The 16527-nt window shown below is 44.6% G+C and overlaps 1 protein-coding gene across 6 annotated transcripts in view; it reads left to right on the plus strand.

The window, feature by feature from the left end:
* The window catches only part of DDO (D-aspartate oxidase), a 245331-nt gene that overhangs the window by 163878 nt on the left and 64926 nt on the right, over positions 1 to 16527 (plus strand). For all 6 annotated transcript variants that reach the window (XM_069234614.1, XM_069234613.1, XM_069234618.1 and 3 more), the window contains one exon: positions 13177 to 13285. In XM_069234614.1, coding sequence (XP_069090715.1) covers positions 13177 to 13285 — 109 coding nt within the window. The remainder of the gene's footprint in view (positions 1 to 13176; positions 13286 to 16527) is intronic.

Raw genomic sequence — 16527 nt, forward strand, 5'->3', positions numbered from 1 at the left:
AGAAGATGCCTTTATTAAAGAGAGTAGAAAACAAACTCTTTTTTGGAGGGTGTTCAAGGTTTAAAGAAGGGGACCTCTATCATTAACACCAAATCCCCAAAAAACACACTTTTTAAGTAAAGATCTAACTTTGTGTGGAATTCTGTGAAATTCCATACAGCTGTTTTTTCCTGTTTAAGAAAATACATTTTCCAGTGAGAATTAAACTGAGAATTCACATTTTTTGGTCACCCCTTTTTCTTCACCACCGCTTGACGGATCAGTGCAAAACTTTCCATGAAGGAGCCAAAGTGGTGGAACTATTTTCGAAAGGTTTTGTGCTGGTTCATTAAACAGTGCCATATTATTAGCAAAGCAAAAACGACTTTCCTATGAAAACTCTGAACTAACTATGAACTATAATAATGCCACAGTGCTAAAATGCACCAGTTATAGTTCACTGAGCTAACTATAGCTTGCTTCCTACCATGCACTGCTTATGACCTCACATATTACATCACTCATGGCATGTGAAATGACATCATTGATGACATAACTGATAACATTTCAAATTATATTACTGATGCCATCACTGATGACATCATCCAATATGTGTGACAGTTTGACAGTGATTCTGACACTGAAATGTAATTAGTGAGCGATATCAAGAGCAAATTTACTATAGCTTCTATACATCTAATGAGTATATGCATTTGCAACATGCTTGGCCTCATAATAGGACTTAGGTGTGTGTGATGGATGTGGGCTCTCCATGAAGAGCTGTTCACAAGACAAAGCTGTGTGTAGTAGGGACCTCACCACCTAGCAGTAATTGGGAGCGGTAGACGGATTTTTGGGAAAAGTTGACGGCTTTGTGTAGTAGGGATTGGAGACCAAATAGGGCTTGGGTGTCTGGAGGGAGCGGCCTCTCAGTAAAGAGCTATGCACAGGGTGAAAGCTGTGTGTGGTAGGGCCTTGGCCACCTAATGTGGCTTTGATGTCTAGTGCAAGTGGTCTCTCCATGAAGAGCAGTGCATACGGCGAACGATGTGAATAATAGGAGCTTTGGCCCCTAGTGGAGCTAGAGTGTCTGGAGGTAGGGAATTCTCTGTGAAAACCTGTGCACACGACAAAGAATGTGCATAGTAGGGGCTTGGAAACGCATTTGGGCTAGTGTGTCTAGATGAAATGAACTACATTGTAGTTATTTTATATAAGTAAATGTTTATGTAAGTTATGCTTTACATGATTCTGCACTATTTGGTACTTTTTTATTTATCTCAAAGGCTGTACTGGTTGTTGAGTAAATTGAAGAGAGGATTAGTGATATCATCAGTGTTGTCATCAATGGGGTAATGTGAGATGTCATCAGTTATGTCATTGAACATGTCATGAGTGTTGTAATAAGTGAGGGCATAAGCATGCATGGCTGGACAGAGGTTATAGTGAGCTCAGTAAACTATCACTGGTGAAATTAAGTTATTTTTTGAGTTTAAAATAGTATTTTTAACTGCCCAGGTCTGTTGGGTTATATGTTTCTAGCTGTTTTGGTTTATGAGTGCATGAGTCTGTGGAGGTGTATTAGGGCCTCATTATGAGGCTGGCGGTCACAAGACCGCCAGCCTCGCTGTGGCGGTCAGACCGGTGTGGCGGACCGACTGCCACATTATGAGTTTGATGGGTTGATCCACCAACAGACTGCCGTTGTAGTGTGGTTAGTTTTATGTATCCTTTTGCGCGTTAGCTTCAGGCTTTAGGCCTTTGTGCACTTTGCCCTGGATGTATTTTATTCATTTGCTTGCAGTTTAGAGCCTCTGTGCACTTTGCTCTAAATGCTTTTTATTGGGCTTCGTACTGTTATTTTTCAAATAGCCAGTTCTACGGTTTTGTTTTTTATTCATATCACAGTGTTTAGCCTACTTCAGCACTGGAGTTCTCCATAACACATTCACTCTGTGCTTCAGTCAAGGATACAGTTAGGTACATTGCTGATAGACGTGGTAGGAGTTTAGACTTGGCATTCCTGCGTAGGGACATTTTGTGATCACGCTGACATGTTAGTTATAAAATCACTTCCTTGTCCCAATACACGCAAGAGGGAGATTCCGACCAGGGAACCACAACTAGACGCTGACTGCCTCGTTGCAGATGCTGAACCAAGATCACAGGCCTTTGCTCAGGTATGAGGGCTGATGTCTACCCAGTGATTCAGAAAGGCAAGCTAGAAGCTTAACATGCTGTGCTCTAAATAGAACAAGCAGAGGGAGAGTAGAAACTGTTAGGCACTATGATAGCTTTATTCTTATGTTTTACTCTCCTGGTGACTATTTCAATCCTACTGTGTTGTATTGTTCTGGTTATTGCGGCTCACGCCTTATTATCTAAAATACAGTCGTTTTATTAAAACATTAAATAAAACTTATACTGTTTTTGTCATTTGTATATGAGATCATATTGTAAATGAGAGAGTTGGTTTGGATCTGAGTGACCACGACTTCCCTGAGAAGTTCCAAAGATGTCATGCGCTCGGCTGCCCAATCATTTCTTCCCCGTGGGAGAAATGAGGCACTGCTAGTTAGCCGGAGCAAACACCGGATTTAGGGTGACAGAGTTCCTTACACGTGGGTCAGACTCAGTCCCCCACACCGTTATCGATCCTGCTGCCTAGAAATCCAGTAGTCTCATTTAGGATAATGAGAGCCCACGCGACATGGCGCCGCCAACGATTGGTCTGGCTCAAATTTTGGGGTCCGGCTGACTCTCTCGGTCTCATATATATATTGACTCCTCGGTTCCGTAAGCGGAGACGTCCGTGGGGCTGAGGGTTTCCGCCACCACGGGATAGGCATCCTATTACTTAGTGGTTATTTGTTCAAGCTTGAACTTTGAAAGGAAAACCCCGATATTGGTGTGCCTTCTCTGACCTGGTGCTGTTTTTACAAATGGCGAATCCTAATGTAGTGAATGTAGCGCTTAATATGCGACACCCGCTCACAGGACATCTGATAGCACATGGACTGACGGTCCAGTGGGGTCCAGTCACTTTTGTGGTGGATGCCCATGCAGCTTATAGAACAGAACTTTTTTATTCTTGGGTCGTATTTCCGGCAGTTGATGGGGGTACAAACACTTTTCACGAATACACTATTGCGAATGTCCCTGGACAATACAGGGCTTATGCATATTTAGAGATACCTTTAGATTATCAAGAACACCATAATTGGCTTGATGGCGCCCTCCCACACACAGTAGCACAAGTTAGGTTAGGTCCACTAAGTAATGATGGTCCTACCTGGCCTTTATTGGCTACATATACACCTCATCCTGCGGCTGCACAATTGACAGTGGTTGAAGTTTGTCGTTTATATACAGACTTAACGGCTACATATAGACGATTGGTTCAGTTTGTAATGCAGACACTAAATACGAACGCAGCGCGTGCTGCTCCGGCGCACCCACAGGCAGTGGTTCCGGGTATCAATCCGGCCACTGTACACTCAGTTATGGGTAAAGTACCGGCTAAACGTGAGGAAACTCCATTTTGGCTGGCGCAAAAAATTAACACGCTGGAAGCAGTATTTCCCCATACGGGACCTCAGGATAAACATAGAATATTGACGATGTGTTTGCCATATGGGATGGTTCCTCCGGTGGACCTTTGTAATACCTGGGGCACGGTGTTTGCCGCGCTCTACACTACGGCACACGGTACACCGACATTAGCTAATTTACCGGAAGTGCTTAAACAAATTCAAGATGAATATGGGGCTGCCCCGGCTTTAGATTTAGGGATGCAGCTGATGGGCAATTTTGCCGCGGTTTCTTCTATTATTTTGAGTAATCTCAAGGGAGAGGCAGTAGCACTAGCAGTGCGAATGCGTCTTCGGGACGTTCCACAGGTTAATCAGGAACGGGAACTCCCGAGAATAATAGCAGAAACATATTCCAGTATTGGTCGCGATAGCCTAGGGGCTAGACCACAAAAAACGCAATTGCAGGGTAAAAATAATAAAGATAATGCTAAACAGCAGCAACCTGAGGGTACTAAAAAGCGCTGGGAAAAGAAACAGCAAACACCTAAGAAAGATGGGGGACAGTCTCCGCAACCGGAGACCCCGCAGAATAGGTATAATCTCAGGAATAGGGATAATTTGAAGACGCCTGATAGATATCAATATACTGATACACGCCAATCTCGTTCCTTTCAGGACTCCTCAGAGAAGAGAAGTGAGAGAGGTGGGCGGTCAGAGCGGAGAACGGAGTACGTGAAACCAAGACAGGATTCACAACGCTCAACTGAGGTTTCTATTAAACAAGAAGAGAAACCACTGCAACAAAAACAGCAATTTAAAAAGAAGAAAGTGGCAGCAGTCTCAGTTAGACATGCTGCTCAAGAAGAGAGTTCTCTTGACGAACAAGACATGGGCGTTGGCACTGTTAGACAGCGCGGCAGAGGTCACAATAGTTCGCCGGAGTCTTCTAGAGCATCTGGAGGTGAAAGCAACTGATGACTTCATACAATTCGAAACGGCGGATATGCGAGTCTCTGATCCTGATAGAGTATATAAAGTGACTCTGAGATTAGAAGGGGACATTGACCGCATTGTACACGCCATCTTTTGGGACCATGTGGTAAAATCATATGATGTTCTGCTGGCCGAACAGGATTGGCCACCTGACTTTGTTCGCGACTGTCCGGTTGGGGAGGAGGTTATTACACCTTCCTTCTCACCACTTGTTCCGAGAGAACTAGCGGAGTCCTATAGTAAAACATGGACACTAGCACAGGCTCCCGCCCTATATAGAAATAACGTGGGGTGGGATAGACAATCACCTTATCATGTAATTCCGATAAAGGGCGAACCTCAGCCACAGCCGCAGTATCCTATCAAATTTGAGGCAAGGGCATCGGTTAGGAAAATTCTTACACAATTGGAGTACCATGGAGTAATTGAGCCCTGTGTCTCGCCAATGAATAATCCCTTATTTCCGGTTGCTAAACCGGACCATTCATATAGGACAGTGGTGGATTACAGACATTTAAATGGTCATACACGCACATATGCAATACAGAATTCACATAGCACGGCGCTTATGAATAATATAGTGCGTAAGAAATACAAAACAACGTTAGATATCTCGAATGGGTTTTTCTGCCAAAATATAGCGTCCGAAAGTCGGGACTATACCAGTTTCAGTGCGTTTGGCTCTCAGAAAAAGTTTTGTCGTTTGCCTCAGGGGTATAAGAATAGCCCAGGACTGTTTTCGGCTTGTGTGGCTGAGATGCTGCACGAGTTGGACCCTGAAGCGTTATCATACGTTGATGATATATATCTGATGGACGATGAGATTCTGCAACATCTAAGGCGTGTATCGCGCATTGTTGTGGGGTTTGCTGAAATTGGCTATAAGTTTAATTTTAAGAAATCGAAGATTGCCTTCCTCAGCGTCATTTTCCTGGGATATGAGTTGTCGAGTGAGGGCAAAAGCTTAGCGCCTAATTTTTTGAAGAAATGTGCTTTATTTCAGCCTCCTAATACGGTTCGGAAGCTCCAGTCATTGTTGGGGTTTCTGAATTTTGGCAGAACTTACATTCCTGATTATGCTACGCGTATAAAACCCTTATATGAATTGATTCACCCGAATTTTTTGAGTAGATTTTGGACAATTGAGCATACACACATACTACGAGAGTTACAGACTGATCTCTTAGCAGTTAAACACTTACACACACGGGACAATAAGACACATTTGGTCATCAGGGTGATACCGGGGGCTGTTGGGTTTACATATGTCACCTTTAATGAAGGTGAGACAGTCCCGATTGCATACAAGTCCCACTTGTATTCTGCTGCAGAACAACGATTTGCACAGACTGAGAAGATACTCACTGCAGTACAGATGGCTGTGATTAAAGAAAGACCGCTTGCCCAGGGCCAACGCATCATTGTCGTTTCCCCGATTCCAGCCTTAGAGGCTGTTACTAAAGCGAGTGTTCCTAATTCGAAAGCTTTACACCCGCGATGGATATAATGGGCTACGTCTTTGACTGCCACTGATGTAGATTACATATTTGACCCTAAGCTGCAGACTCAAGAATTTCTTCAATATGAAATGGAGTACCCAGTTCCTGCTGGTACATTGCCTATTGACCAATATCAGGTGGTTATGTATACCGATGGCTCTGCGCAACCAGCGGTTGGGACTAAACAACAGTGTTCTGCTGCATGTGCGGTGGTGAGCGGCACTATGGAGGGGGAAGTGTTCTGCCCCCGACATACTTATACTAAAACCTTGGGAGATTGCACGGCACAGCTGGCTGGGCTCAAAGCTCTATTGTTAGCGTTGGAGCACGCGGATCCGGCGATTTTGACCTTGCTGGTCTGTGACTCCTACTACTGTGTTCAGTCTTTCAATGAATATCTGCACTATTGGAAGTTGAATGGGTTCAGAGATTCTAAGGGCAACACCATTAAACACAAATTGTTGTGGGGTAAGGTTGCGGATCTGAAAGAGACGCTTCCTATGGTCCATGTTGTGCATACACTTGGACACCAGCGCGTTGGAATACACGTTGCTGGGAATACTTTGGCTGATGAAGCCGCAAAGTCGGCAGTGGATGTCGCCACTGTAGCCGCAGTGACTCGTTCGAGTTCCAAACCAGACACGGAGATTTTGGCTGCTTTGAAAGCTACGGCTGATGGCACGCCATTTCCTAGAGGATTTCCTTCTAAATATAGTTACTGCTTGAGTAGTGCATTAAATGCTGTTGTTAATATTCCAGGCATTGGTGTACGTGAAATACCCAATAAAATTGAGAGACCTTGATTAATTTCTGCAGCACATGAGGGGGCGGCATCTGCACATGCTGGTGTGGCTGCCACTATTTCGCTTTTACAGGCTCGTTATTGGTAGCCTGGTCTCTATAAAGAGACGAAGCAATATGTCCTTTGTTGTCACGTTTGTCAACAAATTAAGGCTTCGTCGGCTAGACGCCCGCAGCAGACGCCCCTCCTGATTTCAAATAAACCTTTACAGTGTGTATACTTGGATCATTGTGGTCCGCTGACACCAGATAGTGCATACAAATATATATTGGTTGCTGTAGATTCGTGCTCCAGATTTGTGTGGGTCTGGCCACAACGCTCGGCTGACGCTCGGACTGTTATTAAGGATTTGTGCATCTTTGTCGATACATTTGCAGTTGCGGCTTTTCATTTGGACCACGGCCCTGCTTTTGCCTCTAAGGCATTCAGGGACACCATGGCTTCGTTGGGGGTCCAACTCCAGTTCTCGTCTCCATTTCATCCCGAGGGAAATTCTGTCGTGGAGCGTTTAAATCGTGATTTAAAGCAATCCTTAACGGCCAGGGTTATAGGTACGGGTCGTAGTTGGCTAGCCCACCTGTATGGAGTACAGAGAGCACTTAATAACTTGCCTAGACGGTCACTGGGGGGTCGTACTTCATGTGAGTGCCTGTTTGGAACACAAATGTATGTTCCTGATCTAGATGGTCCTGGTGTGGAGGTGGCAGATACGCCCTTTGACATAAATGATCGTGTCACTGTTTTGCAGGATTTGCAACAATTCCGTGAAGATAACTCTTCTGCAAGTGCTGCCTCCTCAGGAATTAAGGATGAGCCAGTAACACCTACTGGTTGGATACCCAGGATTGGGGATCTAGTGCGTGAAAAGGTCGCAGTAAAGAAAGAATTTGGTCCTTCTTATCGAGCACCTGCCTGTGTTAGGGGTTAGCGGCACGAGAACTGTGATTTTACCGCCGCTGCGAGGGGCCAAAGGAAATCGCTTTGTTTCCATTGATAATGTCAAGTTACAACATGTGGCCGATTCTGCACAGCAGACCAAGAGGGACACTCAGTAGTTCCGGAATCCCTCTCACTACTGGGGAAGAAGTCCAGCTGCAGGTGATTTACACTGACACTGTTTCCTCTCCGAGCTTGGGGAGGGTGGAAGATGATCTTGCGATTGTTCCACAAACAACGATTAATATGGAATCTTTTGATCAAGTTGCTGTACGTTCTGCTGATGTTTCTAAACATGTGGTTTATAGCGTGCCTAGGCGAGAGCCTCCATCTGCTTCTTTGTTCAGTTGCACCTTTTGTAAGAACTGCCTCTGGCTGCTTCAACGACACTGATGATGCAGTGTCCAGCTCCTTGTCCTCGATGTCTACAGTCCGAGGTCCACGTAAGCTGCTGTGTTGGCTTAAACACACATATTTTGTTTTTCCTTGGAACTATTTGTGGCTTTTTATGGCTGTAATGACTCTTTTTTTGTGGTTGGGATTTGTGGTTACTTTTTTCCTGGTAATACATGGTCATTTTCTTCCTAATCGATCTGACATTGAGCACGTGGAGACTGTTTTAAAACCACGTTTTTCGTCTCATATGGTTCGAAGAGACTTGTCCAAAGTAAACATTTCTGCAGAACCGATTCCGGATGGGATTGTGTGGGATAAAGTAATGTTTGATATATATGGTCCCACTGAATTGATTCAAATACCGTATGTCCTCAAGTTATCAATGAATGATATTGTTATACCAGGCATTGTTTCTGATGATTGGGATGTGAAGACAGTAGATTCTATGCTGACAGATTTGCAATATTATACTGTCTATGACGATGAAGATGCTTACCAATTTAGAGATAATCATGGTGACATGTTTTGCTACAACTATTATGGACACCACTTTATTCATAAAGCTAGTAGCCCTAAGTCCATATTTAATTATGTGCAATGGGAACATTGCTCGACTCCTCCACAAGGGAGTTCGAAAACGTATTATGATAAATTTGCATATTTTTCTGGGCATGATCAACGAAATGCTAAGTCTTACTATTTTAAAGTTACTCCGTATTCTAATAAGCAAATGTTATTGACCGATACTAAATTACTGTATTCAAATTTGTTTGTATCTAAACTTTCGGTCGAGGGGTATGAATACTGGTTTAAGACTGTTGACTTGAAAAGTGTTTGGGGTACGAAAAATTGGCAGATGCGAGGCAGGGACACATTATTTAGAGCATGTATTATCCCTGTGCAGATGATTTTCCTCAATGACACAGTACAACAGACTAGCTGTTTGGGCTTGGCAACAATTAGAGAGTTAAATTTGCCTAGTATACCTGTCCCTTCCAAATTAAACAACTGGCAGCACTATGTGAATGCTACTTTTAGTGAATTTACACATTGGGTCCAGAATGGTACGCTTAACACTTCATCGCTACATCCGGGCGGGTGGTTATTATGGCCTATAGACACTAATAAGTGTCATCAACGTTTTGTCACCTCTTCAGGGGGGTTCAGGACTAGTAGGGCAGACCCTTGTTACATTTCACCAGAACATGCTGATATTATAACTACATACAGCGTGGGGAAGCTTTGTCAGCAATGGTTGAAGTCATCCACGCTGGATGCAGTTAAGTCACATCTCACGTCGCTGTCTAATGATACTGATTTACAAGATTTTTTGTCAGGTCCCAAGGTACCACAGACGAAAATATTTTTATACGAAGTTTATAATGAGATTTGGAAGCTTTCACAACAGGAGGCTGCAGCCCGGTTGAGGCAGATTGATCAGGAAAACCTGCTGTAGACTTTGTCTGTTGTTGATAATGGCATGCATAACCTTTCTGGGTGTTTACACGATTGACAGCATTGTTTCCTCTGCTATTGACATTATTAAATCGGACATGTCTTCTTTATAGCATGGGCAGAGTCAGACGCGGTCCATCATGCAGCTGGGTTGGACTCTTCAGACCTTGAAGGCAGGTCGCGTTCCATGGCAGCACATTCGTGCCAGAGAGATCTTTGTCTCCTTTAATTTGACTCGTCAACAACAGCTGATGGCTAAAAAGGAAGCGACGTATGTCATGTTGAATATTGAGAAATTGGAGAAACTGCCATTCACGGTTGCTGAGATTCCGTCAGCTGAGTGGTTGATTCATGGGGTTATTAATCTGCCTATCTCCACTCTGCAATTTACTTCTTGTTTGAAGCACATTCCGGTGGGTAGATATGAACTACTGGGAGACAGTTACATACACGAGGTGTGGGAGCTTCCCTTTCAATACAGATGTATTAATGGTTTGAGGGAGGTTTTTCTTAGCGGTAGTGAATGCGAAACTTCTGTCAGCCATTTTATGGTTTGTAAACAGCTGTCCTTGCACGGAGCGTGTAACGCTTCGATTGCTAACTTAGTTTGTTATCTGAAGGGAGTTCCAGTCCCGGTTATTAAAAACACTTTCCAGGTGCTTTCTAACGGCAGTTACATTGTTCTTAACAGCGAACGCTGCTGTGGCATGCATGCCGGAATAGTTTACGTTGTCGTTGTCAACAAGGCCGTTACGTGCTGCGGGAATGTGTTGTTTCCCCCCACTCAAATTAGGGAGGTGGCGGACATCTGGCCTCATATTGCTACTTCCAAGGTTAATTTCGACAAGTTGAGTCGACTAAAGGTTTTATTGTTTCAAAAGCATGTGGCCCTTACATCTGCGAGCGAGACCTACGCACTTCAGGTGGCAAGGTCATCGGCGGAAATACAGTCCCTTTTGAATACTAACTTTCCAAGTCACTTCGGTGAACTTGTGGGACGTATATTTAATGCATCCAGCACTGCTGGTATTGCAAATTTTTTCAAAGCCGTTGGTGTTGGTTTTGCTCACACCTTCTCTTCCATATTCGGTTTGATACCTTCGGCTATACACTCTATTTTTAGAAGCATTTTTGGGGTTTTCCCGATTACTTTGGCTTTATTGGCTGGTGTCTTACTGTTGTTGCTATTTTTTCACAATGGCTGTCCCTCCACGGCGAGATCCTATATTGCTGCTCCCGTCGGCACAGCTGTGTCGTGAACGCATGATGCAGCATTTTGGAGCAACACTCCTGGCCCATTTGGAGTGTGACTGGTCTCTGTCATTCCGACCGGTTTTGGATTTTGTGCAACCCGTGTTTCGGTGCCTTTGGTGCTCGTTTGAACATGCACTGTCTCTCTGTCTCTCGCTGCAGCGCCCTCCAGTGGTCGATCCTGATCTGTTGATGTTCCCGATTAGGGCTCATTCCCAGACTTGTGCACTACGGTTGCGTTTGCTTCGTGAGGCAGTTTATGAGATTCCCTTCCTGGAGGAAGATGGTTTTGTCTCATTCATAGGCCCTGCACGGGGTGCCGCCCTGAATGGTTTTGGGGCTTTGGAACACACCTGCTCCATGGTACTTTGTGGCGTGGATCTTCCGATATTGACTTATATCGAAGTGGAGGAGCTCCTACTTTCTATTGCTTCTGTTTAACAATTGGATTTTTTTTCCCTCTCCTGCAAAATTGACTTTATATTGAATTTGGCTTTATCGTCACATGTTTCCTAAATTTATGACTTTGTTATCTTCTGACCTTGTCGAAATATGTATATAATTTTAGGTATTGTTTATATCTGGGGCATATTTTTATATTATTGGAACCACTTGCTACCGACAAGGGGAGGGTGTAGTGTGGTTAGTTTTACGTATCCTTTTGCGCGTTAGCTTCAGGCTTTAGGCCTTTGTGCACTTTGCCCTGGATGTATTTTATTCATTTGCTTGCAGTTTAGAGCCTCTGTGCACTTTGCTCTAAATGCTTTTTATTGGGCTTCGTACTGTTATTTTTCAAATAGCCAGTTCTACGGTTTTGTTTTTTATTCATATCACACTGTTTAGCCTACTTCAGCACTGGAGTTCTCCATAACACATTCACTCTGTGCTTCAGTCAAGGATACAGTCTGTTACATTGCCGATAGACGTGGTAGGAGTTTAGACTTGGCATTCCTGCGTAGGGACATTTTGTGAGCACGCTGACATGTTAGTTATAAAATCACTTCCTTGTCCCAATACACGCAAGAGGGAGATTCCGACCAGGGAACCACAACTAGACGCTGACTGCCTCGTTGCAGATGCTGAACCAAGATCACAGGCCTTTGCTCAGGTATGAGGGCTGATGTCTCCCCAGTGATTCAGAAAGGCAAGCTAGAAGCTTAACATGCTGTGTTCTAAATAGAACAAGCAGAGGGAGAGTAGAAACTGTTAGGCACTATGATAGCTTTATTCTTATGTTTTACTCTCCTGGTGACTATTTCAATCCTACTGTGTTGTATTGTTCTGGTTATTGCGGCTCACGCCTTATTATCTAAAATACAGTTGTTTTATTAAAACATTATATAAAACTTATACTGTTTTTGTCATTTGTATATGAGATCATATTGTAAATGAGAGAGTTGGTTTGGATCTGAGTGACCACGACTTCCCTGAGAAGTTCCAAAGATGTCATGCGCTCGGCTGCCCAATCATTTCTTCCCCATGGGAGAAATGAGGCACTGCTAGTTAGCCGGAGCAAACACCGGATTTAGGGTGACAGAGTTCCTTACACGTGGGTCAGACTCAGTCCCCCACACCGTTATCGATCCTGCTGCCTAGAAATCCAGTAGTCTCATTTAGGATAATGAGAGCCCACGCGACACCGTCTTCGCCAGGATTCATGATCCCGACAGGGTGATGAGGGTCCTGGTTGTAGTCAGCCAGGGCGGCACTGAACTCAGCGCCACCTTGCTGTTTACAACCGTGTTCTCCGCCAGCCTTTTCATGGTGGTTTCACACCATGAAAAGGCTGGCGGAGAACAAGTGAAGGGGACCACTGGGGTGCCACTGCACTGCCTAGACCACTGCACTGCCTAGACCTATTGCATGGGCAGTGCAGGGGCCCCTCTGCCCAGCACGATTGGAATGCGCACTGTCTGCTTTGTAGACAGTGCGCATTTCAAGGGTGCTAGGTGGCTCCCTCTGTGCTGTGATATAGCACTCGGCTCCTTTAATTGAGCCGAGTGTTATCTCGTGGCACTGTTCCAGGTGGTCAGACCAGGGGGAACACTCTATTTCAAGGTTTCCATCAGTCACCCAGGTCAGGCTGGCAGAACCCTTGTAATAGGGCAGGGGGGTTGGGACCGCCAAACTTTTAATGAGCCCCTTAGTCTGCATGCAAGATTGATCTATATCAATGTGTGCATGAACGTCTGTGTCTTACCATGCACTCTCCATACAAAAGCTACATCTATTATGTCCTTTATATGTTTGTTATTCATGCTTTAAAATCCAATGATTGGGATGGTGCCCAACTATTTTATGTCTCAACAAATGAACCTTGTCTTCTTTCTAGGCACACCTATTCATCAACAAATTAATTGGTTTAAGGAGACATTTGATTATCTGTTTTCCATTTATAATTCGGCTGAGGCTAGTGATGCTGGCATTATTTTACTATCTGGGTGAGTCCATTTCTCTTCAAATAGTGCATGTATTTTCATATTGCCTTATCATAATCCTGTAACTCCATTTTCTTTTGCTTCAGCTAAATCGGTTGTCAGCTATACAGTACACAAATGAATTTAAGGATAATTGCTTTCCTACAGTTATTCACCTAATTAAGTTTTTAAGACAGTATTTAAGTAAGTTTTTATATTATACATTTTATTGGTGTTAGACTTTACATCCTTGGCGTGGTCTCCCTTAACTTTTTGCCTCTGTTCCCCAGGTTGTTGATGTGTGCTGGACTCTGATTTTGCTGTTTTTGTTACTCTGGGCACTTTACCACTGCTAACCAGTGCTAAAGTGCAAGTGCTCCTTTACAAAATGTGTATGTAATTGGCTTATCCATGATTGGCATATTTGATTTACTAGTAAGTCCCTAGTAAAGTGCACTGGAGGTGCCAGGGCCTGTAAATCAAATACTACTAGTGGGCCTGCAGCACTGGTTGTGTCACCCACATAAGTAGCTCTGTAATCATGTCTCAGACGTTTCCACTGCACTGTCTGTGTTTGCAGTTTTAACTGTAAATTCGACTTGGCAAGTGCACCCACTTGCCAGGCCTAGACCTTCCCTTTTCTTACATGTCAGACACCCCTAAGGTAGGCTCTAGGCAGCCCCAAGGGCAGGGTGCAGTGTATAGTTAAGGTAGGACATATAGTAATGTGTTTTATATGTCATGACAGTGAAATATTGCTAAATTCTCTTTTCACTGTTGCAAGGCCTGTCCCTCTCATAGGTTAACATCGGGGCTACTTTTAAATCTGATCAAAGTGTAGATTCCCTTTTGGAGCGGATGGACATGTGGAGTTTGGTGTCTCTGAGATCACAATTTAAAAATACATCTTTTAGTAAAGTTGATTTTGAGATTGTGTGTTTGGAAATACCACTTTTAGAAAGTGAGCATTTTCTTGTGTATACCATTTCTGTGACTCTGCCTGTTTGTGGATTCCCCGTCTGGGTCAGTTTGACAGTTGGCTGGTTGCACCTCACTCTAGACAGTGACACAAGGGGAGCTGGGGTGTAGCCTGCATATTCTGATGCACCATCTGTGCTAGGAGGGAGGGGAGGAATGGTCACTCACACCTGAAAGGGCTGTGCCTGCCCTCACACAATGCAGTCTCCAACCCCTTGGTGAGTGTCTGGGGTCTGGCCTGGGCAAGGCAGGATTTCACATTCAAAAGAGACTTTAGTTTGAAGTAGGCCTACTTCAAAGGAGAAATTGGGTAAAAGAAGGGCACCCAAAACCACAGACGTTAAAACCACTTCTGGAAACAAGAGGAACCTCTGCCTGGAGAAGAGCTGAAGAGCTGAGGAAGAAGAGCTGCCCTGCCTATGACTGTGCTTTGTGGAGCTATCCTGCAGTTGCTGCTTCTGCCAGAGGAAGAGGGCAAAGACTGGACTTTGTGTTCCTTCCATCTTGAGAAGAAATCTCCAAGGGCTTGATTTAGAGCTTGCCTCCTGTTGTTTGAAGGCTCAGTGACAGCAAAGACTTCTCTCTGCCAGCACCTGGAGTCTCGGGAGAGACTCCTACTCTGCCCTGTGGTGCCCATCCAGTTCCTGGGACCCTGAAAGGAGAAGCTGCCAGCCTAAGAGGAAGAAATCCAAGCACAGAGCGCCGTGCAGGGATAAGATCGACACAACTCTGATATGCGGCTGCAGAAACGACGTGCCGCCGGCTCCGCGACTGAGAATCGAGGCTCGCCGGAAACGTGACCGAAGAATAGACGCACGGAGCAGGAGAAACGACGTGCAGCATTGCTGCCGGAGGCTGGGAGATCGCAATCCGCGCTGCGTGGTTTTCGGATTATCGTGCGGCTGGATTTCTGATGCGAACCATCGTTGTGCGTGCAAAAACAACGCAAGGCCTGCCTGGATCCGTGTGCGGACTAAATCGACGCATTGCTCTCCTGCGGAGAGAAGAACCGACACACACTGACTCGACAGAAGGGGGAAACGACGCAAGGTATCGCTCGTGAGTGATATCGACGCATCGCAAGCCCTTTTTGATGCACACCCGCCCGTGCGGGGTTATTTTTGACACGCACCAAGTATATTTTCACGCTAGCAGCACTAGCGTGTGTTTAAAAACTACTTAAAGACTCTTTTTTGATTTTTAATTGATGACTTGACTTGTTTATTGTGGAATTTTGTCGTTTTGGTCTTGTTTTGTTTAGATAAATATTTCCTATTTTTCTAAACCTGTGTTGTGTCATTTTGTAGTGTTTTCATTAAGTTACTGTTTGTGTTTTGGTACAAATACTTTACACCTAGCACTCTGAAGTTAAGCCTACTGCTCTGCCAAGCTACCAAGGGGGTAAGCAGGGATTAGCTGAGGGTGATTCTCTTTTACCCTGACTAGAGTGAGGGTCGTTGCTTGAACAGGGGGTAACCTGACTGTCAACCAAAGACCCCATTTCTAACAATTGGCATTTAAATATGACAAGCTTATCACATTAGCAGATCATTGTGGAAAAAACCCAAAACCTCACCTCCCAACCCCAACATGCTCTCCCTTAGCACATAAATAGGACCACATGTTGAACAAATGAAATTACTTTATGCAAAAGTCGGTTCGAAGAAATGTCCCCACACTATCACACACAGTAGGAAAACGCACCAATCATAGACCTCCAGTCAGGCAACTTGGCCCTCACCCTCCCCACTATACTGCAGCTTATGGGGGTTGGGGTTGGGGCTTCCGGAGGCCCCAGAATGTCAGCAAGCATTGCCGCCCAGGCCTGCAGATCGTCCACAAGCTTATTATCTCTGCATGTTTTTCGCATATGGCACTCCTTGGCCACTGCCCATTCAGTCATATCTCGCAGTCAACTAGTCACTCTCCGGGCGACAGGAGACAACTGAATAATGTAAATCCTCCGCTTATCGAGTACCAAACCCAAAAGTAGAAATTTCCTGCTAAGCTTTTTTTTCTTCTTTTGAGCCGGGATCCTCCCCAGCAGGCACAACCCAACATCCTTGGGAACATACCACCCCGTAACCGCATTCATGGTCTCCAATATTGTCTGCTAGAAAGTATCAAATTCAGGACACACCCAAAACGTATGTAGAAAGTCCACCCCTGGCTTGGCACAGCAGGGACAGGAGTACGAACGCTCTGGGTAAACTGCATACAGCGTGTGCTGGGTAAAGTATACCTGGTGGACTACATTATACTGAAGCAGTTTGAATCTCACATTCATG

This window comes from Pleurodeles waltl, chromosome 5 (genome assembly GCF_031143425.1).
Source record: "Pleurodeles waltl isolate 20211129_DDA chromosome 5, aPleWal1.hap1.20221129, whole genome shotgun sequence".
NCBI classification, from domain to species: domain Eukaryota; kingdom Metazoa; phylum Chordata; class Amphibia; order Caudata; family Salamandridae; genus Pleurodeles; species Pleurodeles waltl.